The following is a 27379-nucleotide window of genomic DNA, read 5'->3' as shown; positions in this document are numbered from 1 at the left end:
ATTCAAAGGTTCAGAAACAGGTCTGTTTCTGGTAGAGTGGGTGTTTGCCCATTGATCCTGTAAGAAACATTTTAGATCTTCTAATTGGGCTTGCATTTTTTCCTCAATTTTTCCTATTTTATCTTCCATATCTCCCATTTTATCCTCAATATTTCCTATTTTATTCTCAATATTTCCTATTTTATCCTCAAGTTTTTCTATTTTATTCTCAATATTTCCTATTTTATCCTCAATTTTTTCTATTGTATCCTCAATTTTTTCTATTGTATCCTCAATTTTTTCTATTTTATCCTCAATATTTTCTATTTTATCCTCAATATTTTCTATTTTATCCTCATTTTTTTCTATTTTATCCTCAACATTTTCTATTTTATCCTCAATATTTTCTATTTTATCCTCATTTTGTTTTATTTTATCCTCATTTTGTTTTATTTTATCCTCATTTTGTTTTATTTTATCCTCATTTTGTTTTATTTTATCCTCAATATTTTTTATTTTTTCATCTCTAAATATAGTATTGAGGAGTACAAAAATGACAGTACCTATTAATATAAAAATTTGGAGGTATCCTTCATTCCTCAATGCCCCTACTTCTTCAGCTGCCATATAATTGTCAAAGAATGTAGTACTCATTTTTATATGTATATTTTGTAATTTCACAAAACAGGTGGGGAGCAGGGCAAAGCAACAAACTTTCCACAGGGTTTTTTTTTTTTTTAATCCAGGAAGTTGTTCCTTAAGGGAAAGGATATTTAGAAACAGTTCTTCCAGCCAGGACTTTAGAGTCCTGTTGCTGAGATTTAAAAACAGCTGTTTTCTGTCTATCAGAGTCACACAGCTGGGAAGTATCTGAGGTCCGATTTGAACCCAGGACCTTCTGCCTCTAGGGCTGGCTCTCAATCCGCTGAGCTACCCAGCTGTCCCTTAAGATTAAAGGGAAGAAAAAGAAAAAACTGCTGATTCCAATTTAACTTAAGGAGAAAAGAGAAAAAGTTTTTTATACTCACGTGTTCTAGCAGCTGTGTCTTTAAGCCAAGTTTTTTTTTTTTTTTAAAAAAAAGGACTAAGTGGTGAAACAGTATAGTAAAAAGGCAAGGAAAAAGTTTTATTGAGAGGATTCTTTAGACTCCCGTGTGGTCAGCCACAATGTTACAAGGGAATCACTTTAAAAGACTGATATATATTAATTTAAGGTCGCCAAGGAATCAGCTATGTAATTCCTAAATGAAAAACTCAAGTCAGCCGTCAGCCTTTTTTGGAGTTTAATTACAATAGGAGCAAGAAAGGAATTAGAGATATATATAGAGAGAGAAAGGGGAGAGAAGGGAATAGGGCTTAAATACCCCTTCTGTTTAGGCTGGGCCAAAAGGCCCAAGCCCTTAGATAGCTGGGGCAAAGAAAAGAGATCAGTCCCTTTCACTCACGTGTCCAAAATGGAGAAACAGTCTCAGAGGCCCCCACCTTCAGCTTCCTTCAGAGCAAGCTTCCTCAGAGCCCAGGAACCACACCGACCAAAAAACTCCATCCTCTCCTCTCCAGACCCTCCTATCTTTAAGGACACCATCCAAGTTGCCTCCCCTCAGTCCTCACATCTACCAATCACTCTTCATCAATTTCCCTGTCAATGGAGGCTCTCGCTTAACCCAGGACCGCCCAGAGGTTTCTGGCTTTTGCACATGTCTGTTGAAGGTCATATTTTCAAATGATTAAATCTATACTCCTTTGCTACAGCCCTTTCTAAATCCTGTTAACTTGAGTATGGTAGAGATTGGAATAATTAAAATTTGATCTAGGCTGCAGCCCTTACTCAATCCTATTAGGACTGAATAGGGTGGAGATTTATTCCAAGTATCTCCATTGTATCAATTCTAAAATCAATCAAGACTCAAAGAAATTCCTGTTCTATGCTTAAGCATAGATCAAAGTCCTTTCCATTGTTCAGCAAAGGGTCTCTGTCCTAAAGTAATCTTAAGAAGGGAAGAGAAAGAACCTCCCATGCCAATGGGGTTCCCATTCCAATAGACTATCAGTAAGAAATTTTCCAAGTATGAAATATCCCAATGGTGAAATTTTCAACAATTATAAGTCTAAGGAAATTTGAGGTTTACAGCACCAAGTAAACTTCTAACTAAATATTCTATCACCCCAAAATCCAAAACCACATTAAAATGACTGCATGGCAATTTCAGCTTCAAAACTATTTTTAAATTCAAATTTAAGTTTCAATACTGAAATAAACTCCAAAATTCTCAAGATTAAAATTCTTCTAATTTTCCTCAATTTTAAAACCTTTCACACACCTCATACACACCCCTTTGGGGAGATTAAGATGCTAGGGATTTTGAAACTGTTTTCATTCACCTTTAATCACTTAACTACCATAACCATGCACTTAAACAATTTAAGACTTTTTACTTCTATTAACTACTACCTAGTATGAAAAAAAAATAATGTTGCAACTGAGTCAGCTAATGTAAAGTCTGTAGATAAAAATTTTTGTTAAAATAATTCTCCTGATTGGACTGAGTTGTAGCCTTAAATTAGTTTTGGGTACACATTTTATTTTACTGAGTATTTGTTCATTGGCAATGAGGACTCCTTTACCACTTAATTTAGGCCTAGTCTAAAGGTGATTTCATTAGTATTCCTAGGCACAAAGGCTTTCTCTAATCTCATTGTTTCTTGATTTGAAGCTCCAAACTGTATAAACTTTACTAGTACTGGGGAGCAATTCAGTGTTCTGTCAGAACCTTGTTTATTAAAAATGCTGCTTAGAATCTCTTATTTATGTGCAAGGCCTCCCCCCTTTTGGCACTGATATTTTGCCAGGTTTTCCTTATGACCTAAATGCTTCCTTTTAAGAAAAGGAGCCTCTTGTCTCTAGGCCTGGCTCTCAATCTAGCTGCCTCCAGAAGGGAATCCCAGGCTAGCAGTTTCAGACTGAGTGGGAGACCCTCAGGGTAGATTCCCATGGGAACAGGGAATAAGTACAAACTTTGGGGTCTCCAGCCTATAAGCTAGTCCTGAAACTTGGGGTTCATCAGATCCCACTAGGCCACAAGTTTGGGATTCCTAAATTCCATGTTGACAGATGAAAACAGCTATTTAAAGGTTGAGTAAAGAACTGAGGGTGTAATGGCCGCAGGAGATTGTGGTCCATCAGCTCGTTTGCATTGGATTGTTTTTAGAGTTTTGAAATTTGTAACTGACAAAATTACAAAGCTGGAAACTGGAAACTCCGGGGAGATTACGTGAGGAATGTTGGATTCAGAGCTGAAAGAATGAAGGATTTCTGGAGTTTTATCTTATAAGACAAAAGATCATTCACGGACCACCAACAGGCTCTGATTTGAGGCATTAAAGGCTGTTGAGAAGCCAGCAGGAGGACAAGCTTTGAGAAGACGCAATAGGACAGATTAAGAAGGAGGACTCCAGCTGAGATCGTTTACCCCTCTGCTTCTTTGCTGGGCATTTTCTGATTGGAAGAGAATCGTTGCTTTGTTGATTAATTTGGAGGAAAGCTAGAGCTCCTGCTGCTGCAAGCTCATTGGATAAGAGATGAATCTTGCCACAGTGTGAAGAGCCATTGAGTGTCTTGAGCAGCTGAGAGAGAGGAACCTCTCAGGAATGCCTGCATTGCCCTCTGCTGCCCTTTCTGGTTTAAGAGGTGGAAATGGGGGAAAAAAAGATAGACGTTGCATCCCTGTTCCGAGGTGCGCTCTGCCATGAGAAGAGGCTTAAAGCTGATTGGACAAAGAGGGATCCCCTGCTATTTGCAGATTTAGCAAGAGGAGCTTGCCAGTTCTCCAGCTTAAGGGAAATGTTTGTCACTGAAAGCATTAACGCTTTTCTTAGTGCGCTTTTGTTGGCTTCTAGGAGCAAAACGAGCTCATCACTGTTTCAAGTGTTCAAGAACAAAAGAGAAATAGTTTTGTATGGCAAGGAGAGGTGAGGACCTACAAGGGAGCAGCTAACAGAGAAGCAGTGTCCTACGATGCAGATTTTTCCTAAAAGGACCAATAACATGAAGGCCTTCAGACGAGAGTTGTGAGTCGCTCTGCAGTCAAGGGTTTCCCCACTCATGTGTCTTCCTGCTAAGTTTCTTTAAGTGCATGTATGCTCAGTCTCCTTCACAAGTATATGTAAAAGGTAACCCAGGTGTATGGGAATATTGTCATATTGTGATTATTCTTGCCATATTCCACTGAGCAAATGTTAGGATTATTTCTGTTTTTGCTTACTGATGAATAAATATTACGAGTATTATTGTTTTGCCTTATGATTTATAAATCTATGTTAAATTATTAATTAACACTTAATGAGCTATTCAATTAATTTTATTCCTTACATTAAATTTTAATTTAAAGAATTTTGTAAACTAGTCTGTCAATTATTTAATGAAATTAATGAAATTTAGATTAATTTAAAGAATTTTCTATAAATTTTATAAAATAAAATTTTTATAAGGTTGGGGAGGGAGAATGGGACAGAATTTGGAACTCAAAATAAAAAGAATGCTAAAAAAGTGTTAAAACTTTGCATAAATTATATAACTTTCTTTTACTTATATAAATTTCTTGTTTGCATTTTGCTTTACTGACTAAAAGATATGGAGTTAAAAAAAGAGAGAGAATGGTGTCTTGGAATTGATTTTCCATAAATAAAAAAAAGTATATCAGTAGGAGCTCAGGAGCTATGACAGTGAGCAAGAAGAATGTAGCCTACCACCCTATGAAAGGATTATCCCTAGATTCCTGACAGGAGATTGTATGAAGTATATCAGCATGGTTGTTTCCCTAATATGGGGTTCCCAAATCTGCCAGTGAGGAGGAGAGTCAGGACAGAGAACAAGGGTTGGAATAAAATGCCATATCTACACTATACCCATTTTGGCTATATCTGAGTTTTTTTTTTTTTTGAGATTCCTTCTGACTTAATTTCAGGTAGGGGCAACAAGCCAACAGAGAAAAAGAAAGTTCAAGCTCCTTTTTTGGGATTAGGTGCTCCTACACTGCATCTAAATCCATGTGGACTTAGAGCTAGAGCCCCCTAGGAAAGAGGGCTCCCTGGACCATAGTTTGCAGAAAAGAATTTAGGGGGCTCAGTAGACAGAAAGCCAGGTCTTGAGACTAGAGGTGCCGAGTTCAAATTTGACTTCAGAAACATTCTAGCTGTATGACCCTGGGCGAGTCACGTAACCATACTTGCCTAGTCCTTACTGTTTTTCTGTGTTGGAATCACTACTTAGTATTAATTTTACGATAGAAGGTAAAGGTTTTTTAAAAAGAATTATATAATTTCTTTTTAATTTTGTTTTTTTAATTGTCATGTAAAATATACTTCTATATATATCTAATTTCTCAAAGGCAATTCATGCTTTTCTCCTTTTCAGTTCCAGATCTTATCTATTTATAGGGTTCATAGTTTTTACTATATGAATAATTAGGGTAAAATCTTGCAAGTGACTACAGATATCATTTAGGATTTTCTGCATTTTCAGGGCTGGTGGAATTGGCAGTGTCATTCCAGAACAGGAAGGCTCAGAGAATCTTGCCATCTAAAGGGTAGGCCTTCTCCCTTCGTGACAGTGGCAAACACTTTTTATGAACATGAAATTCTATCAGTAGCCAAGTATTAATTAGGCTTATATACCCAATATCTTTTTTGCCTTTGGTTCCTCTTCTCACCTTGTACTGAAACCATTCATCATCCCATGCATCTTCACTCTGATAGTTGAAATTTAATATGAGAAAATAGACCTCTTTCACTGTAAATGCCCTCTTCTCCTCAATTCCTAGATAATATATCTCTCTTCTTTAATTCAGAGGTGTCCTTTTTCCTTGGCAAGGCCAACCTCTCTCCATGGACTCTTAATTTCATCCCTCTCTAGTCTTTTCTAGAAGATTGTCTCCACTATCATTTCTTCTCTTTCTCATATTAAATCTCTATCTACTGGCTCCTTCCCTGCTGCTTAAATTTCTCTCACTTAAAAACCTGTCACTAGATGCCACCATCTCCTAAAGCTATCATCTGTATCTTCTCTCTTTTCACAACCAAGCTCCTAGAAAAAACTTGCCTCCATTTTCTCTCCTCTCACTTTTTAGCTGTCTACAATTTATCTCATCACTCAGTTGAAAACTACTCTCTCCAAAATCACCAATGATCTTTTTTAAAAAATTAAATTAATCTTTAGTTTTTAAATTGCCTTTCTCTCCAAAAAAAGTCATCCTTTATAGCAAAGATTTTTTCTTTACAAAGGAAGAAAAAATTTTTTCAGCAAAACTATTGAAAAAAACCCAAACCTGACATTATATTCAACAGCCCACTTCTGTGGATCCCTACCTCTACAAAGAAGTTTGGAGAGGGGCCTTCTGATAGCTCTTCTTTGGGGCCAAGTTTTATAAAATGTTGCCACATTCAGTCTTGGTCGTATTGTGTTGGTTGGTCTTTCCATTTACACAATTTACATCTTTGTATGAATTGTTTTTCTGACTTTACTTACATCTGCATTGTGTTAGCTCATATATTTTCATGCTTTTCTGTTTTCATATTCATTTTTTGTAACAATAATATTCCATTTCATTAATGTACCACAATTTATCTAACCATTTTCCAAATGAAGGTCATCTTCTATTTGAGGGTAGGGACCATATAATTTTTGTCTTTATATCTCCAGCATCCGACAAGATGCCTAGCACATGGCAGGTATTTAATGATTGCTTGTTGTTTGGTTAACCACTCTCTCCTCCTAGATAATTTTTTCCTATTTGAGTTTCCAGGTACTGCTCTCTCGATTCTTCATCTATCTATCTGACTGCTGCTTTGAGAGGTGATTTGGACCTGAACTAAGGTTGTAGTTGCCTGTGAGAGAGAAGAGATGGATTTGAGAGGTGTTATAGAGTTAGAAATGGCAAAATTTTGACATGTTTGGTGAAGAGACTTGAATGATACTGAAGTTGTAAACCTGGTTAACTGGAAGAAGAGAAAAAGAGAAGTTCAGAAGAAAGTCGAGTTTTGCTTTGGACATGTTGAGTTTGAGGTACCTATGGTTATATTCATTTTGAAATATCTAATAGGCCATTGGGAATGTATGACAAGAACTTAGAATGATTAGGAATGGAAATGCCCATGTGAATTGATAAAATTATGGAGAAAGTGGGAAGGGGTAGCTAGGTGGCTTAGTAGATAGAGGTCTAGAAACAGGAGGTCCTGAGTTCAAATTTGACCTCAGATACTTCCTAGATGTGTAACCCTGGGCAAGTCACTTAACCCCCAATGCCTAGCCCTTACCACTCTTCTGCCCTGGAATCAATACAGAAGGTAAAGGGTGAGGGGAGAGGGAAAGAGAGAGAGAGAGAGAGTGAGTCAGGAAATTCTTCTTTCTGAAGATAGGAATTTATATGAGAGCTTGAATGAAATCAGGGAAGTGAGGAAGGAAGTAGAGTGTTTGAGACATGGAGGATAACTGGTGAAAATGCCTGTAGTTCAGAAATGGTCTATCCAGTTTGAAGAATAACAAGAAAGCCAATATCACTGGCTTACCAAGTACATAAAGGGTAGTAAAGTATAAGAAGACTGGAAAGGTAGGAAAAGGTCATGTTATGAAGGGCTTTTAAATCCAAACAAAGGATTTTATCCTAGAGGCAATAGGGAACCACTGGAGTTTTCTGAATACTGGGGTGACAGGACTGAGGTGGGCTTTAGGGAATTCAGTTTGACAGCTGAATGGAGGATGGACTGAAATGGGGAGAGAATATACAGCTAGAAGACCAACCAGCCAGCTATTGTATTTAGTTTTGTCTATTAGACATTTTAAAATGGAGATACGATTGGCATCTCAAACTAAGAAGGAACTAAATAGTCCAAGACTATTTAGGATCTGCACCAGGGTTTTATCAATGTTAGAAGAAAGAGAAGGGGAAAAAAAAAACATGAGATTGTGTGAAGGTAGAAAAGAGAGGACTTGATAATTGGTTAGCTATTACAAGTGAGAGCGTGAGGAGTTGAGGATGACACCTGGGGACAGTGGTACCCTTGATAGCTTGATATTAATAAGAGAGCTAGAAAAAGAGGAGTTAGGAGGGAGGGTAACCCTAATCATCCTCTGGACAACCAAGTTTCAGAGTGAAGTTGGAGCCCCCAAACATGCCAGTTTTATATGTTCTCAGGAAAGCTGGAAATGATGTCAATAACCTGCACCTTTAGTCCCATTAGCCATTCAAAATGATGTTTCAATATCACTTAAGAAAGAAACTAGTCTAATTTACCCAGTGATGGTAGGTTAGGATATTGCTCCCATTGTACCCAGGCAGTATGTCATAGAGGGTGGAATGCTGGACTTGAAATCAGGAAAACTTCAGTTCAAATCTAGTCTTAGTTTGCTAGCATTCTGACCCTGGGCAAGTCATGTAACCTCTCAATCTTAGTTTCTTCATCCTTAAAATGAGACTAATAATAACATTTATCTCAGAGTATTGTTGTGAGTATCAAATGAGATAATATATAAAATGCATAGCAAAATTTAAACTACTACATAAACACTGATGATGATCATCATCATTATTCTCCATCATTTACTTTCTCTAATCCTTTTCTTATGCTTCTGGTTGAATGCTGGGTCCACTACAGATTTATTATGTAATCTCGAATGGGCTCTCACTACTGCATGGTAATCAGCAAAGTCCTACTCCAGTGTTTCATCATAATGTGGAGGTGATCGAATTCTCAAAAGTTTTCCAAGCCCAGTGCCATTTCTGGCTGGCTCTACCCTGCTGAAAAGGCTATAAATATAGTTTAAGTTGCAACAGAGTATGTTTTCTGAGGACTAACTTAAGTATAAAAAGGCTCATCACCAGAAGGTTGGCCACTTGGTGGTGACTTCTTTGACCATAACAATCTATAAAAAAAAATTTTTTTTAATTCAAAATGGCCCTTAGATCTGTGTAGTCCCCCTTTGCTCCTTTGGTAACGATGGAGTATGATGAAAAGGGAGGCAGAAAGTGCAATTAACTAGTTTTCAGCCAGTCTATAAACTTTAATTTAGTTGTTGGCATTCTGACTAATGAGGGGTTATCAACTAAACAATAAGCTTTTAGTAAACTATTTCAGTCAATGAATCAAGATTTATTAAGCCCCTACTGTGTCTGTGCTAAGCTCTGTGGATACAAAAAGAGCCAAAATACAGTCCCTATCCTCAAGGAGCTTCCAGTCTAAAGGGGAATACAGTATGCAAAATAGATTTGTACAAAGCAAACTAAATATATAGGATAAATGGGAGATAAATAAAAGAGGGAAGGCAATGAAATTAAGAGCGGATGGGGAAGGCTTTGTGTAGAAGGCGGGATCTTAATGGAGACTTAAAAGAAGCCAGGGAGGTCTGTAGTCAGAGTGGTAGAGGGAAAGTATTTTAAGCACAGGGGACAAGAGAAATCACCTGGAGCCAAGGGATGGAGTGCTTTGTTTACATTTTTATGACAATCATAAATAATTTTTTTCTTATGACGAGATTTTTTCATTGGATTTCTTCCATAAAATGATTTTTTAAAATGTAATCACAGTTTGTTTGTGGAAGCATCCCTGGCAGAGAAGAAGGTGTAAGAAGCCTGGAAAGGCCGGAGGAGGAGAGATTATAAAAGGCTTTGAATGCCAAATAGCATTTTGCATATTTGATCCTGGAAGCAATAGGGAGCCATTGGAGTTTATTGAGGAAGGGAAGAGAGGTGATAATACATGATCAGATCTGCCCAGCACTGTGCTATGTATTGAGGATGTACACCAAAGGAAATTAATTTTTCTAATCTTGACAGTGTCAATGACACTAAGATAAGATGAAAGAGGTAATTGGCAATTAAATGGGAAAATAGCTCATTGGTTCTCCTTGGAGAGGCAAATAGAAAAGTTAGAAATGTGTCACCTCTTGTATGAATATCCTGTATGTACTCTAGGTTTTTATACAGCGACTTTCCCCATCTTTGTTCTCTTTAGCTCCAGTGCTACCTCCTCTGTAACACATATTGGGTCATGACGTTAGAATCCAAGTGTGGTGGAGTCTGTTTTTGGTTTAAAAAGAAGTTTGTTATGGAAATCTTTGCGGATCTTTTCCATTTTCCCCTTTCTGATGTACTTCCATTTTCACTTTCAAATGCCCTTGGACAATTCTGAGGGACTTATGGGAAAGAACTCTATTCATATCCAGAGAAAGAACTGTGGAAGTAGAAACCGAAGAAAAGCAACTGCTTGATCACATGGGTCAATGGGGATATGATTGGGGATATAGACTCTAAATAATCACCCTAGTGCAAATTTCAATAATATGGAAATAGGTCTTGATCAATGACACATGTAAAACCCAGTGGAATTGTGTGTCAGCTATAGGAGGGGATGTGGGGGGAGGGGGGAGAAAGAACAGGAATCATGGAACTATGGAAAAATATTCTAAATTAATTAGTTAAATAAAATTTTAAAAAAATCAAATGTCCTTGGGATGACTGCTCAGTTGATTACACCAACTCTTCATTACATTGGTTTTACCCTATATGGCTTCTCTATTTTATCTTTTAAAATTAGAATAATAATTGCAACTACCTCCCAGGGTTGATGTGGCAATAAAATGAGAGAATATATGTAAAGTGCTTTGCAAACCTTAAAAGTGTTACTTAAAATACATATTAGTTATTAAGAAGGACTCCATCTATGCTTTCATCTGTAAGATCTTATGAGTTTGTATTCTAAACTAGAGCTGCCTTCGGCTGACATTTTTTTCTGCTTGGTAAGTACGAGTGTTTGCCAACATTTATGTCACTTCTAGCACTGTAAACATTTTCACATAGACAGACCTTGCTTATTGTCAATAAGCAGGTAAAGAGGATTGTGGGAAGATGGTGGTGTGTTAGGACCTAGGAGGGATCAAATCCTTCACAAGTACCCCAGGAAATCTCTAAAAATGAACTGGAATGAACAATAATAAAATAACCCAGAAAATCCGCTACAAATTCCCTTATTCAGTCCAAGACTGCATAGGACTGCCAGGATCCTGCTGAAGCCTCGAATGGAGACAAGCCAGGGTAAGTGAAAAGCACAATGCTAACTAAGCAGCCCAGTTTTAAGAGCAAGGCAGCTCTGACCTGCAACAAGGGCCCCTGAGCAGTGTCTAGGCATCTCCAGTCCTGTATGACAGGAAAGAAGGCCAGATGATTCCTGCAGAAAGTGGGTTTTAACCTCCGTCTTCCAGAGATTAGGAACAGAATCTGACCCAAACACGTCTCTGTTCTAGTGCTGTGGTTGGTAATATGAGTAAGCTGGAGAAAATGCCCAACACACTGAAGCAATACTTTGGATTGAGAGATGCTCATAGATTAATTCCAAAAAGAGAATAACTTCACAAATCCAAGTAGGGGCTCAGAGAAAAAAAAATGTCCTGACCAAGGATTATAAGAATACCTGGGAGAAACTAAATAAGAGTTACACAATGGAATAGCTAAGGAGGAAAGAATGGCAAGAATAATTAATACCTTAGAAGAGATGATGGCGACAGATGACTCAGTGGATTGAGCGCCAGGCCTGAAGTGGGAGGGCCTGAGTTCAAATTTGGCCTCAGACACTTCCTAGCTGTGAGACCCTGGGCAAGTCACTTAACCCCCATTCCCTAGCCTTTATACTCTTCTGCCTTGGAACCCATACTGAATATCAATTCTAAGACAGAAGGTAAGGGGGGGGGGAGAACTAGTCTGAAATATCAAGGAAAAGGAATCTAAGAATCTGACAATGATGGGCAATAACCAGGCAAGACATTTCCCAGCCTCATTTTCTTCATTTATCCTAGATGACCCCAAAGTTCCTTCTGGCTTTAAATTTATAATTCAATGATGATTTTGTGAACTCCTTGGAATGTAAATCCAATAATATAATTTCTGGGATACGTAATATGAATAATTTTGTTATTTTTCTTTCATAATTCCAGATTATTTTCCAAAAATATTGGCCTAATTCACAGCTCCACTGATAAGAAGTTAGTGTGCTTCTTTTCCCACATTCCTGCCAAGATGAATTCCCCCCCCCATATTTTATCATATTTTCCAATTTGATGGATTTGAGGCAGTCATAACTAGTTGAAGTTGGGCTGGAGGCAAGTGTGTGTGTGTGTGTGTGTAGCTTGGTGGTGATAGCTCAGCAGAGGACAGTTTAGTCTTGATTTGCAGCTCATTCTCCACAAAGTCTGGTTATTACCTTGTAAAGACTGAGTGAAAATGAAGGTCCTGGGAGAGAGGCACCATAGTGATTAAACTGTACTGGTTATAGAACAAAAAGAGTTATTACACTGTTGAAAGACTATGAGACAAGTCATGGGGAACGTAGTCATAGGGGCAGCTAGGTAGCACAGTGGATATATGTGCCAGTTCTGGATTTAGAAGGATCTGGGTTCAAATGTGGCCTCAGACTCTTTCTAGCTATGTGATTCTAGGCAAGTCACTTAAGCCAAATTGTCTAATCCTTACGGCTTACATTTCTGCCTTGGAATCAATACTTGTATCAATTCTAAGACAGAAGATAAGAAGGGTTTAAAAAAGAAATAATTCATTTCCTATCTGTATCTAGGAAAGGTGGGTGATTTATTTAGCAACAAGCATTTATTAAGTGCTTTCTATGGAAGAAACATTTTTAGTCATAATCAGATAATTTGAATTATTATATCATAACAAGTTCTGATACTTTTTCATTTTTATAACTTTATTTCCTTTTTCATATATTTGTATCATACATATTCCCACATATTAATGACCTGTATTACTTCTTATGAATTCTAGCATTATTTTGCCAAATTCTATAAAGTACTTCTTTGGTAATTTGGTGAATATAGCATTAACTCTATAAAATAATTTGAACAACAGCATCATTTTCACCATATTGGTATGACCCAGCTATTGACATTAAATGCGTCTCCATTTATTTCAGTCTTCCTTTATTTCTGGGAGAATCATTTTCTAGTTGTACTTATTTAAGTCCTATGCATGTTGGTAGGTTAATTCCCAGTTTAGAGGAGACTGTGAACTAAGGAAGTGCTAACGTGAATGAAGAAGGGGCAGACTGAAGAGATATTATAGAGACAGAATGGACAGAAATTTGCTGTTCATTAGATGTCTCTTGATTTCTTTGCCCCAGGTCCACTGTACTTGGAACATAGAGTCAAAGAAGCCAACATTCCTGCCACTGCCCCATCCCTCAAAAATAAGATCAACTGATTCTTCCTTTTTCCTATCATGGACAAATTTCTAGCTTTTGTGTACCTTATTCTTGTGAGGCAGAATCTTTGTTTTTCTTTCTGAACCCTCATTCTCATCTATCCCAGCCATGCCCTGTCAACAGTCCATAACTTCCTTTGCCCTCCCCTTTTCTGATATACTCTTTGGAACCTCCATTCTATTGTTAACAAGCTCCACTGCAGATCTCTTTGTCTTATAACTATAGCAGCAGCATAGCAGAGCATCCCCTCTCTCTAGACTCTTAGGTTTGCAATCTTTTTTTTTTTAACTCTTATGTTCTCTCTTAGAATTGATATTAAGGATAAGTTCCAAGACAGAAAAATGGTAAGGGCTAAGCAATTGGAGTTAAGTGACTTGCCCAGGGTCACACAGCTAAGAATTACCTGAAGCCAGATTTGAACCTAGGTTCTTCTGATTCTAGGCCTGGTACTCTATTCTCTGTGCTACCCAGCTGCTCCAAACTCAGTCATCTTTGATAGAGAGCTAGGTGGTATAATGAATGAAGTTCTACACTTGAAGATAGAAAGACTCAAAGACAAGATATAATAGCTATGTAATTCTGGGCACCTCAGTCTCAGTTTCCTCATTTTTAAAATGAAGAAAAATAGTAACCGTGAGTCTGTTAATAAACATGTATTGGTGCCTACCATGAACAAGGTACTGTGCTAAGTTTTGGAGATACTAAGAGAGGCAAAAGACAGTCCCTGCCCTGAAGAAGCTCACAATCTAATGGGGAAGGGAGAGTGTGAAACAAGCCTACAAATCTGTACAAACAAGCTATATATTGGGCAAATAGGAAATAATTAAAAGGCATTTGTAGGCATTAGAATTAAGGGCATACTTCACAAGGTTGTGAGAATCAGATGAGAATGGATAGAAAGTCCTACATAAATCTTCCCCGTTGTTATTCTCTCTTCCTCAGCTACCATATCCTAGCAGTTACAGAGTCTTGATTATTTTATCATTGACATTTGGTCTCTGTCACCTTCACTCTCTTCACACAGGCACCACCCTATCTTAGGCCCTTATTACTATTTGCCTGGGCTATTCTGATAGCCTTCTAATTGGTCATATTGCTTCCAGTCTTTCACCTCTCTAATCCATCCTCCACATAGCTAGCTGCCAAATGAATGCTACTAAAACACAAGTCTGAACATGACACCACTCAAAAATCTTCAGTTACTACATAGAGTCTCTAAGACACGGGCTCTCTATCAGAGTCCACAGATTCCAAGGGACCTGTGGATAGACTCCCAAACATTTGGATGGGAAAATGATTCCTCTTGCTTTGGTATAATATATTTCTTTTGTAATCTTGTATATTTTAAACATTTAACAACATTATTCTAAGAAGGGTTCATCAGATTACCAAAGGGGTCCATGAGGCAAAAGAGGCTAAAAGAAGCTCTACTCTAGGATAAAATACAATCTCCTTAGCTTTTAAAGCTCTCTATGACCTAGATCCTAACTACCTCCTCCAGAAATATTTCATATTATTCCCTTTCAATATACACTACTTTCCAGGCAAACAGGTCTACTAGCCATTCTTCCAATTTATCGTTTCACCTTTATGTCCATTCCTTTGTACAGTTAAAGGGACTACCTCCACTCATCTTTGCTTATAAGAATGCCCAGCTTTCTTTAAGGCATAGTTCAGGCTCCATCTCCTTCAAGAATATTTCCCTGATAAACCTAGCTGTTAGTATTCTCTGTATCAAAAAATACCTGTCATGGAGCAGCTAGGTGGCTCAGTGGATAGAGAGCTGTGTGACCCCGGGCAAGTCACTTAACCCTTATTGCCAAGCCCTTACCTCTCTTCTGCTTTGGAACTGATACTTGGTATCAATTCTAAGATAGAAGGTAAAAGGGTTAAAAAAACAAAGCAAGTTTGTACTTATCTATGTACATAATGTATTCTCCCAATACAGTGTAAACTCCTTGAGGTGAGATACTGTTTCATTTTTGACTTATTTCCAAAACCTAATACATTAAGCACATAATAGGTGATTCTTGAATATTTTTAGATCAAATGTTTAATTTTGGGTCAAGGTACCAAAACTGGAAGCTAAGGGAAAGGTATAAGGTATGAGTATAATTTAGAACTTTGTAAAATATTTGACTAAAAAGTTGATGCTGTGTTTGTGAGGAAAAAAAGGAGGAATGTAAGCTATGTGATAGTACAATTAGTTGGATTTGTAACTGATTGAATGGTTTGTCTCAAAGAGTAGTCATTAATAATACAATATTCAGCTTGGAAAGAAGTCTCCAGTGGAGTGTCCCAAGAGTCTGTGCTTGGCTCCATACCATTTAACACTTTAGTCAATGTCTTGAATACAAACACAGATAGCATATTTATCAGGTGATGCCAATCTAGGAGGGATAACTGACACACTGATTGAATCAGGATCCCAAAGGATCTTGACAGGCTAGAACACAGGGCTGAATAGAATAAGATGAAATGTAATAGGATTAGTCTAAAGCCTTACTTCCAGAAATTGTCTTCAAAAAGCCTCAAGAAATTGTCTTTACAAATTTAAGTTGAAAAGTACATCATAGCTGTTTGTATGAAAAAAAAAAAAAGCCTGGAAACCCAGATTGAATTGTTTTCCTGCTCTGGGAGGGGAGGGAGAAGGGAGGGAGACAATTTGGATCATATAACCTCAGAAAGCTTATGTGGAAATTTGTTATTAAAATTAAAAAATAAATGAAAAAAAGCCCCTGGTGTTTTAGTTGACAATATTATGTGAGAATCAAAAAAACTAAGGTAATCTAGGCCCCACATCAAGAGAGGCATAATTTCCAGGAATACAAAGGTCATCTTCATACTATACTCTGCTCTAGTTGGGCCAGATTGGGAGGAATCAGGTCAATTCCAGGAACCACAATTTAAGAACAAAGGTAATAAGCCAGGGATTTCCAGAGAAGGGCAAGTTGCAGGACTGAAGGACTCAAGCTGGTGACATATGAGTATTGATGAAAGGATCTGGGGATGTTTAGACTGAAGAAGAGAAGTTTGATAGTGGGGGGTGGCAGGTAGACAAGATTTCTATCTTGAAGGACTAGCCAATTGGATTTGGTCTGTTTGGATGAAATGGGAGCAATGAATAGAAATTACAAAGAGGAAGAGTTAGGTTTGCATTAAGGAAAAACTTCCTTAGATTCTTAGACTTAGGACTATCCAAAGGGAGAATAGGCTGCCTGGGGAGGGTTGGTTTTCCCCTTATTGGACCTCTTCAGATAAAGGCTGGATACAATCAGGTTATGGAGGGTGGGAGCCAACTAGGTCAACCTGGACCCCTTCTTCAATGCCTGAGACTGCCTTACTTAGATCCTACCAGGATCTTCTCTTCCCAAATGTTATGGGCATGGGCTTCTTCTAGGCCCTAGCTGCAAGGATGTGGCTAGTCATGTCTCTTCAATGAACAGAAATTTACCAGATATAATCCTTCAATAAGGAGAAAGTTCAGCAGATCTTATCTGCTCTGCTCATGATCCCTCTACTAGATACATTGACCATACCACCCACCTTGCTATTGCACTCTAAGGCTCCCTGGCCACTGAGTAAGGTGGCACCTGCCTACAATCCCTTCTTCTAGATAGGCTAAAATTGGCAGGTCTCTTGAGCTTGAGAATTCTGGGCTTTGATGGCTTAAGACAATCAGGCACCTGTACTGTTTGGGATCAATATTGTGATCCCTCAGGAGTGGGAAGCCATCAAATTGTCTAAGGAGAGGTAAATTAATCAAGATCAGAAACAGAGTAAGTCAAAAATACTGTGTGGAGCAGTAGAGCATCAGACCTGTGAATATCCTCTGCATTTCTAGCCTGGGTGAGACATGGAGACCCAGTCTTAAAACTAAATCAATAGACTTTGTTGTCTTGTCTTGATTTGTCCAGTACATCATAATGGTTGATTCTTGTTTAGGAATGGATTAAAGAGTACTAGATGACCACTGAAGTAAGTCCCTTCAGTTCTGAAATTCTGTGATTCTATGACTATGATTCTGTGAATTGAATTCCCACTCTTACCGGGTGGGAGGAAAGGAACCACCCAAGGTGATGAAGAAAGAGCGATTAAACAGGTAGGAGGAGAACCAGTAGAGAACAGTGTCACAGTAGGCGAAGGATAAGAAAGCATTAAGAAGGTGTAAGTGAGCAAGAGTGTAGCAAATCCTGCAGGAAAGGCAAGGAAGATGAGAACTGAGAAAAGGCCATTTGATTTTTACAATTAAGGGGCCATCAGCTCCATGAGGATAAAAAGCCAGATTGCAGGGGACAAAATGTGTGGTTAAGTGTAAATTATTCTCTCCATCATTTTAGCAGCAAAGGGGAAAGAGAAGTTAAGATGATAGCACACACAGGTAGCAGGGCCCCTGAAAGGACTATTTATTTTAGGATAGGGAGGGTTTGAGCTTGTCTGCTGATGATGGGGAAGGAGGGAGAAAGATTGAAAACAAGTACATTAAAGATGTGGAGGGAATTGGAGTCCTTGATATAAGTTAGCCTTGGTATAGAAAGATATTCTTTAATCCTCTGAGGCAAGAGGAAAAATAGGCAAAGAAAGAAAGAAGTTTCCAGGATGGAGGATGGGATGGGAGATGATAGCACTTACTTTTCAGAGAGACAATCTGTAGGGATAGTGTTGGGGCCTTGAAAAGATAGGAGAACAGGTTATATAAGTGGGAATAGAAGCCTCTAGAAGATCTAACTACCACTGCCACCTCTGCTTTCATCTACTATTCCCTCCAGCTATTAGTTCAGAGGCCCACAAATATGCATTCAGTCAATTAATTCTTATTCACATTTAGTTATTATTCACTCCCTGGAGCTCAACACCATTCCAAACCAGAAATATTTCCATGCATCACCTACCTAGCATCTAGGGAGGGAGCAGGGCCTGACCTCCCCTCTTACAGAGGAAGAAACTCAACCAAATCCTGGGGCTCATATTGCCCATCCCAAATGGTAATAGAAAACAGGACCAAAAGCCAGGTCTCCTTAATGTCTAACCCTGGACTCTATCCACAAGCTCAGTTTGCTTATCTTCTGTGTTTTGACATCTCACTGTAGGTGTGTGAGAGGAGGGGCCTAGTTACTTGGCAAAGGGAGTCATTTATCCAGCTTTGCTCTACCCCACTGCATTCTGTGGTTCAGAATCTGACAAAACTTGCTTGGGCTCTCCACCCATTGAAGCCAAGACTGGCTCTTGTTTGTCTTGGGCATATGAACTCTTCTTCCCTTTCTACCCACCCCTACTTGTCCTGTCCTCTTACAATGCCTTCTCTCCTGAGCCTTGGAAGTAGCCCTCTGGGAATGCCCATTCTGACACAGCCAATTCCCAAAGCCCAGCACCAGCATCCTGAAGTATTTTGCCCAAAGTTCTCCTTGTTCCTCCTTCACAACCCTGCTATTGACAACTTTGCTTCCCATCACTGAGTTACTACCTGTCTCCCCTCTTTCAGGGGAGATTCCATTATACTTCCTTCCATTATACTTTTCTATTCCAGTATACTTCCTTCCATTATCACTCCTACTCCATCAACCCAATGCTTCTTCCTTGATACACCCCATCTCCTTACCCAGGCCTTCCCTGCTTATTCTAGCCTGAATCAGTCTTCTCTGCATCTAACTTCTTCCTTCTCCAATCCATCAATCCATCCTCAACGCAGCTGCCAAAATGATATTTCTAAAGCACAGGTTAGATCTTGACTGACACAAAAAGTGTCAGTCTTTCTCCACAAAAATCTTTGGGGGTCCGAGGATAAAATATAAACTGAATTTGGTATTTAAAGCTCTTTGCAGTTTGGCTCCAATCTGTCTTGCCCGGCTGATTATGCATTACCTCCTTTCATGCAATCTTTGTTTTAACCAAGTGTGCCAATTTAGCATTCCTATCTCCTACCCCCAGGCCTATGCCAAGCTGAAAAGGTCTCCTTCCTCACTCGATTTTACATAATCACTAATACAACTCAAGTATCACTCTTACTAGGAGACCTTTTCTGATCTCTTCTCCTACCCCTCTAAATTTCTTTGCATTTACTCAGGAACATCAGAATGTCAGAAAGATCTGAGTTCAAGTTCCAGTTCTGACATCATCTGGCTCAAGCAGGTCAAATGACCTCTCTGTGCCCCCTATGGAGCAGATGTTAGCTTTCATTGATAGAGGTAGCTTCATGTTTGGGAGTTCCCTGTACAATTAAAATCACAGGTCCATCCAGTTTGTGTCTGGGGCCATGTTCTTCCCAGCCCCACTCCTCATTCCCAATACTTCAGCACACAGAATCCCCAACCCCATCCCTAGTGCTTAGTACACAGTAAGCAAATGCTTATTGAATTGAGTTAAATGGAACCAATCTTGCTGTTCTCTGAATACAGGTTGAACTAATTATCCAGGTGGCAGATTTTGTGCATTATGTTTAGTCTCTCATTTGCTGTTTCACATATATAATCTTAGGAACAAGGTTATTAGTTTCGTGAGGGCAGTGACTATCTCTTATTATTTTCCCTTTTGGCATCTCTCAAAGTATTAGGTGACATAGTAGTTTCTCCATCAATGCTTGTTGTGTGATTAGAATCCCCGAAATCATTTTTTCTCCCAAGTGTCACCTCAGGATCCTCATTCCTTGGCAAATAGAATATTTTCTTGCAGAAGTATATGCTCTGAGGTCCAGGGCACAAGACAGTGTGCTTTGTGTGGTCCCTGAGATTGACCCTGTGCTTTTCTTCTCCTGACAATAAAGTTTTAACAGGGATGGGCACAGTTAACTAATTGCTTGTTCTCCCCAAACTCTGACATCCTTTTTCCTTCATGTGTATTTTCCACACCCTTCTGGCTCCACTGCTTTCTCCCACTCCTTTCCCTAATAGATTCTTAACTTCTAGCTGACGCTAGTCAACCAAGCACAGATCACTACCCCACCCCTTTCTGCAGAAGGCTTTGCTAACTTTTAAGTTACTGGGAAGGGAACTGAGCTCCCCCTTGATTTAAAATTGTAAGACCAGGACAAGAACAAAGCTAAAGATAGAACCCAGGTATCTATTGATAACCTGCCTCTTGAAATAGGATCCCATCTCCAACCTACTAGTTCTTCTCTTTTTCTCCTTTTCCCCAATCAGAAATCTTGCACTGGGACTTCTTGGCCCATTGCTTCTTAATTCCAGTGCCTTCTCTTAATTATTTCCCATTTATCCTGTACACAGCTTGTTTGTACCTATTTGTTTGCTAAATGTCTTCTCCATTAGATTGTAAACTCTTTGAGGGTAGGGACCATCTTTTGCCTTTTTGGTATCCCGAGCACTTAGTACAGTTCCTGGCACACAGTAGGTGCTTAGTGAGTGTTGATTGACTGAGTATTCCTTACCCCCTTTGCCTAGGGAGCATCATTCTGAAGTTAGGGGCTGCAGACATTTCCCAGAAGGGGCAACTTTTTTTTTTTCCAGGAAGGATGGGGGAAAGGGTATCAGTCATCATCAAAAGCAACTCTGTTCTGTTCCCTGGGAGACCCCCCCCCCCTGCCCTTTCCTCCTCCCACCCAGCTCCAGGGAGAGAGCAGGGACAGAGCTTCTTTTATCACCTGACGCTGTGCAGTCACCGATCCCATTGGTGGAGCCAGATTCAGTTGGTCTCTCTCTCTCTCTCTCACCCCCTCTCTTCTCCCTGTACCTCTCTCTCGTCTTGCTCTCTCCCTAGTCTCTCCCCTCCACACACGCTGCTTTGATTTTTCTTTTTCTCCTGTGAGTCTAGCGGACGTTTCATAAGGAGAGAGCAGGCAGACAGTGTGTGCCTGAGAGAGAGAGAGAGAGAGAGAGAGAGAGAGAGAGAGAGAGAGAGAGAGAGAGAGAGAGAGAGAGAGAGAGAGAAGACAGGCGCTGCCAGGGGAAGAAGCCGCATGGAAGAAAGGTCCTCAGCTGCCAAGAGCCCAGCAAGCCAGTGCTGCTGCTTGTAAAGCCAGGAGTGCAGTACCTTCTGCTGGCTCCAGCCCCGCAGGGGAGCAGGTCCGGACAGTGGTCCCCGTCCTTGTCAGGTCTTCTTCTGCAGTACCTGGTGGAGCCAGGTAAGCTACTCTCCCTCCCAGGAGCAACCTGATGCCCCCGGGGTGAGTGGGGTGGGGGGTGGGGGCATTGCAAGCACTGGGATAATGGAGGGGGGACAGTTAGGAGATGCAGACTCCTGTCCTCTTGGCCCTGCACTGGACACTCACCCTGGCATGCGTGTAGGACAAATGGCATGCCCCCTCCCCTTCCCAGGGGGCCTTTGGTAAAAGTGAGAACTGGACTCAGGCTCTGGGGCACAATACTGCTCAGTCACCTCGTGACCAGCCCTGCTGCAGTGAACAGTGCCAATGGGGACACAGCAGGTTAGGAGGAAAGGTTTCTGGTGGCATATGGGCTGCTCGTGGGTATGTGCGTGGCAGAAATATGGGTGCCTGTGTGCGCAGCATGTGTGCATGTTGAGGGGGGGGTGCATCTCCCTAGATGCACAGAGAAATATGAGTGCAGGGTAGGAGGGGGGTGGCAGTGCTGGGTATGTGTTTTAACCTGTGTGACCATGTGTACCAGTCTATGAGTTCCTGTGTCCATGTGAGTGTCCATGTGAAGAGCCTGGGAGCAGTTTATTGGAGGAGGGCTACTTTGGTATGTGTTGGCATGTGCACGCCTTCAGCGAAATGGGCATGGCGTGGGTATGTTGTATGTGTCATGCATGCACACACATGCATGTGAGGGGGTCCCCCACCCACTGCCTCTCCATATGGGGAAGCATAACCATAGAGCAAGAAAGTGGTTGGTAGGTGGGAGAGAGAATAAACGTTCATGTGTGACGGTGTTGTTATAGGCAGGTCTCTGGGGGTATATATTCCGCCTAGGATTGCTTCAGCCTTGACACACAGTACATTGCTAAAGCCTATCCAGAGGCAAGTTAGGCATGCACACATTCATGTGCTCGTGTGCCGAGGGAGGACCCTCCCTGAGAGAGCATCCCTGTGTGGATGTGGGCACTCATTGGTTTCTTGTGGAGGTGGAGGCATGTGTCTGTTCCTACTGTATGCGCTTACCCCTGACTATGACTTGTGAGTAGGAGTACATATGAGTTGTACATACATGAGGACATCTACATATATGATGGCTATGTGGGTGGGATAAGCGTGAGGGACTTTTCAAATATAAGGTAATCAGGCAAAAAGCATATGAATGCATAGAAGATTGTGTTTGTGGGGAGCTGGAGTGGCCCTGTGGAAGTATGTGAGTTGGTATGCTCAGGCTGTGGGGGAAGGGGTATACATGGGGGTGGATATACTCCTGTGTAGGTGGGGGGCAGTGTATATGTGTGAATGTGCCGATATGTGGGTGTGTGAACGTATGTCTGTATGTATGTGTACATGAGAGTGGAGGTGTTTCTCTAGGGTGTTGCCTCAGCCTGTCCCTCAAACCCTGCCCTTCCCCAACTCATCTGGGCGGAGGAGATGGAATGGTTCACCCCCACCCTCTGTCCACCGGAGCTCTAGCTTCATGGCTCTCTCAGTATCAGCCATCTTCATACTCCTAGAGCAAGGATGGTGGAGGCTTCTTAGCTTTCCCAGATCATAGGGAGAGTACCGAAAATTATTAGGAGAGGGACAGTAGCCAAGGCATTGAAGAACCCATTCCCCAGACCCTCCCTCATCAGACAGCAGCTATTCCCTTCAATAGAACCTGATGGGGTATGGGCATCGATCTAGGAATTCCTGCCTCCTCCATATAAATTGGCAAAGGGGCCTCTTGGGTATATGTCAAGGCTAGGCTGAAGCTTACAGCCATCTCTGTGAGTTTGAGGTGGACATGGCAAAGGTAGAGAGGTTTGCTTGGTATTGCCAGTCATGTCTCAGTGATTTGTTAGGTGACTCTTTCACCTAGGGGTTCTCCCAGGGCAGCAGATTCTGTTCTGTAATCCTATGGTTGGTTTTTCTTGGGTGGCATTTGACCGTTTATTTGCCAAAGGCTCCTCACTTCTATATATCCCTTCCCATGCTCATATGCCATGCACTCTAGGGAGACATTCAAATGATGCTGTCAGTTGGTTAATAAACACTTATTAAGCCTCTTCTGTGTGCCAGGTACTGTGCTAAAGGCTGGCATGGTACAGGGAGAGCTGATTAAGCTTCATGAGTGGCAAGGAAGGATTTTAAGGTAGAAAAACGAAGGCACAATACAGAAATGACACCATTAAAGGCTCAATCCTACCCCCACTCATATGCATACATTGTACCTGTCACCCAAACGTCTCACACAATTAAATGTGGGGGTGCCAGGCTCTGAGCAGTCTTAACCGAAGGGGAAAATGTAAGTTGAACTTCTATTAGCTAGAAACAAAAGCACCTACTTCTTGGGTAGGTACAAAGAAAAATCTGCTTCCTAAACCCATCACAGATCCCCCTTACTCACTGGAAAATGGATAGAGGAGACAAGAAGATTCCATTCAGTGAAAAGCCAGGTATTCTGCTGTAGGGACCCAGGCTGTGGACAGAGTTAAGGAAAGAGATGAAAGAGTGAAAGTGAACAAGTAGGGCTAGGTCACACATCGGATAGAGCAACAGACCTAGAGTCAGGAGCACATAGGTTCAAATCTGACCTCAGATACTTTCTAGTTGTGTGACCCTGAGCAAGTCAATTAGCCCCATTCATCTAGCTCTCACCACACTCCTATTTTAGAATTAAAACTTAGTAGTGTAAGGGTTTAGAAAGATAAGGGTTAAAAAAAAAAGGAATCAGATAAGAAAAATAACCAAAAATTATATAGCACTTGAAAGTGTGCTTAATGAAATTAGCTAAGTTGTTCTGTATAATAAATATGTGTAGTAGACATTATTGTCCCATTTCCCAGATGAGGAAATGGAGACTCCAAGGTTAAGTGACTTGCCCAAGTCACATAGCTAGTAAACATCAGAGGTAGGATTTCAGCCTAGGACTTTCCTCACTACAGGTCCTAAATTCTTTCAACTATACCATAGGTCAGTATGTGATGGAGAGGAAAAGAGAGAAGAGATGGAATGGGAAAGAGTTGTAAAAGGAAAAGAAAGGGGAGAGAGATCCCAGGGACCAGGTCCCTTCTGATCACTCTTCTCCAGACTTCCTCCTCTTTCCCTGAACAAGATTAGACCTCTTCTCAAAGAGAAGAGACATTCTCTTCAAGGGGAGTCTCTAACTTGGTATCCTGGTCGTTTTACTTCTACTAGTCCCATGCCTGAAGAGACCACACCAATGGGTGGTATCTTTGATACATGGCTGAGTCATCTTCTTTCCTCTTTGGCCCCTTTTAGTTAAAACCACTCATGCTGGTACTGGTGCTAATGGGCATAACTGAAACCAGGAGGGAAAGCAAAACAAAAACAAAAACAAAAACAACTCCTGGTGTGGCAGGACAAGTTGTGGCATAATGTATAAATAGCACATGAGCTCTTAAGTCTAAAGACCTGAGTTTTGACCGGAGGCCAAAAGATCTGCCTCAGATAAAAATCTCCTCTGGTGATTATGAGCAAGTCCCTTAATTTCTCCCAGTCTCAGTTTTCACCTCTGTAAAATGGACTTAATAATACTCATGCCACCTAACTCTCAGTTGTCGTCAGGAGATTGTTCTTTGCAAGCCTGATTAAGATATAAATGGTCATGATTATCTTTTGATACAACTCTGATATAGGATCAGAGAGAAGGGTAAAGGAGTTTTTGTGGGGAAGGGAAACAAAACAGGTGATGCTATGCATCAGGCACTCACAGGACAAGTAAGAAGGAAGGAGAAAAATATTGTGATAGCATGAAATAAATGGAGATTCCAAAAGATGGAGGGGAGAGAATAAAGGCAGAGAAATCCAAGGGCTGACTGTTATTAACAGCATAGGAGGAAAGCCATGGCTTGTGATATTAGAATATGACACCTACATCCTATCCATGAACTACTTCTGTACATACCTGTTCTCCACCTGTACACACCTGTGTTACCTGTAAGGGGTGGGGTACTACTGACCTAATTGAGTTTTGAGTCTCTTTTTAAAAAGAGATAAAAGAGAGAATATATACCCCATCTCTCCAAGATCCCTGTGACAACTGGATCTCTGAATCTATTCCCTTTTGCCTTATTATGGTCCTTAAAAGTGACCTCTTGCTATCCCCCTTCATTTTCTCTTTTCTTCGTCCCTTCCCCTCCCCTATTATTGTCCCTTTCTTTTTTGATGCCTGCTACTAGCCCAGAGGCACCCCCCTTCCTCCCCAGCTCCATCTGCTCTGAATCTGTCCTGCCCTGCGCTTCAACATTTTCATTGCTTCTGCCACCTGCCAGGTGCCGTCTGCTACGCCTTCCCCTCTGCAGAGAGCTGAGAACTGCAGGGGGCTGCAGAATGGGAGACAGCACCCTTCCCACCTCCCGGGGGGGGATATGGATAGTCTCCCCACTCTAAAATAACCCTAGTTCCCCCTGAATGCTCCTCTGAGATCAGATCTGGCAATGTGGAGACCTTAGCCTAGCTGCAGTGCATGCCCTCTCTGAACATAGGTTTCCATATGTGTGTAGGTGGAGTGGGCTGGGGAAGATGATAGGAAGAAATGGTCTTGGGGAAACCATAGGGAAATAGCATTGACTGCCCCACCGCCATTCCCCTAGGAGCTGAGCCAGAGGAGAGCATGGAGATGCTGCTGTCTACCCCACACAGCATTGAGATCAATAACATCACCTGTGACTCCTTTCGCATCTCCTGGGCCATGGAGGGCAGTGACCTAGAGAGAGTCACTCATTACTTCATTGACCTCAACAAGAAGGAGAATAAGAACTCCAACAAATTCAAGCATAGGGTGAGTAGGTGGCACGTTGGGGGAGAAACAATGTGATCAAACACCCCCACCCCCTTCACGTACACATAGACCATACCCACAACTCAAACAACTCACAGTAATACCACTTGAACGATTCTTGAGGCTTCAGGGTGGCCAAGAAGAACTAGGAGTGGTAAGATGAAGGATTATAACACCTGGGGGCCCAAGTCTCAAGTTCAAATCCCGTGGCCACCTTAGATTCTAGAACCACCTTGGGGTGTTGGCTGGGAGATTTCCCATGGCCAAGGGTATGATCCTATCTTCTACCCCAGCTCTTGATCAGTGGCAAGTTTCATCCTCAGACTATCTCTATTCTCTACTCTCTACCACAGTTTGTCTGGGAAGATGTTGTTGTTACCCACTTTTTCCTTCACCTGGGAGGCATCTCTCTTCTTCAGGGGGATACCTCCACTCTGAGGAGTGTGGAGAGCAGAGAAGGAAAGTTTCCACTTTCCCAAACTGGGGGAAAAGGAAAGGAGAAGAGGGAGGTGGGAAAGAACTGGTCCACATGATGACAGAACATCAAAACAGGTTACTCACCATCCCCCCCTTGGAACTGTTTCCTTGGATCTGGGTGTCTTTTGGCAGGCCAGTTGCCACAGCAACAGAATGCTTAACATCACCACCATCACCACCACCACCACTGCCATCCCTCCACTCCCCCCCCAACATAAGTCATTTTTTCTTTCCTCCTGGGCTTCTTAGCATTTGCTGTTGCCGTGGAGACAGCCCTGCAGTGCTGAGTGCTCTTGGAGAAGTCTTCCTCAAAAAAAGAAGTCCTCACCGCCCCCAGTCTTAGGGCCCTCCCTCTACCAGTCATTTTTCTCTAGCTCTCAAGAAAACTGGATGTCAGGGGAATTTGGGGGTTAGGGGTGCTGGGGAGAATCTGAACCGCATTAGTGATTCCTCTCAGTATGAGTGGGAAAACGATCTTTTGGGGGGGGGAGTGGTAGTGGTGTGAGTCTTCCCTGCCTTGGGCCCTCCTTATGTGAGACCTCCAGGGGAGGGTGAGTGGGAGGGACAGTTCAGGTATGTTGGAGGATGCAGAGTGGGTAGACCAGCTAGCCCGACTCCTGGGTACTCACCTTCTTCTCACTATGTCCTATAGGATGTCCCCACAAAACTGGTGGCAAAAGCAGTGCCCCTGCCCATGACGGTGAGGGGTCACTGGTTCCTGAGCCCCCGCACAGAATACAGTGTGGCCGTGCAGACTGCCGTGAAGCAAAGTGATGGAGAATACCTGGTGTCTGGATGGAGTGAGACGGTTGAGTTCTGCACAGGAG

At 41.2% G+C, this 27379-nt stretch overlaps 1 protein-coding gene and 1 long non-coding RNA gene across 4 annotated transcripts in view; one reads left to right on the top strand and one right to left on the bottom strand.

The window, feature by feature from the left end:
* Positions 1-442: 442 nt before the first annotated feature.
* LOC103095420 (uncharacterized) overlaps positions 443-27379 on the bottom strand; it is a 27665-nt gene continuing 728 nt past the window's right edge. Inside the window, exons 2-3 of one of the 2 annotated variants that reach the window (XR_001622492.2) lie at positions 27182-27368; positions 443-23750 (exon numbers count right to left, since the gene is read on the bottom strand). This is a non-coding gene — a long non-coding RNA (uncharacterized LOC103095420). Of the gene's footprint in view, positions 27369-27379 lie in introns of both variants that reach the window. The other variant, XR_008915582.1, reaches the window with a different exon arrangement.
* The window catches only part of PHYHIP (phytanoyl-CoA 2-hydroxylase interacting protein), a 10764-nt gene continuing 4680 nt past the window's right edge, over positions 21296-27379 (top strand). Inside the window, exons 1-3 of one of the 2 annotated variants that reach the window (XM_007476472.3) lie at positions 21296-21616; positions 25888-26075; positions 27205-27379. In XM_007476472.3, coding sequence (XP_007476534.1) covers positions 21487-21616; positions 25888-26075; positions 27205-27379 — 493 coding nt within the window. In that variant the 5' untranslated portion in view covers positions 21296-21486. Of the gene's footprint in view, positions 21617-21824; positions 21894-25887; positions 26076-27204 lie in introns of those variants that run through there. The other variant, XM_016422299.2, reaches the window with a different exon arrangement.

Source organism: Monodelphis domestica, chromosome 1 (assembly GCF_027887165.1).
Source record: "Monodelphis domestica isolate mMonDom1 chromosome 1, mMonDom1.pri, whole genome shotgun sequence".
In the NCBI taxonomy this organism is placed as follows: Eukaryota; Metazoa; Chordata; class Mammalia; order Didelphimorphia; family Didelphidae; genus Monodelphis; species Monodelphis domestica.
The sequence above is the reverse complement of the archived record's forward strand: the minus strand, read 5'-3'. Positions and strand labels throughout refer to the sequence as shown.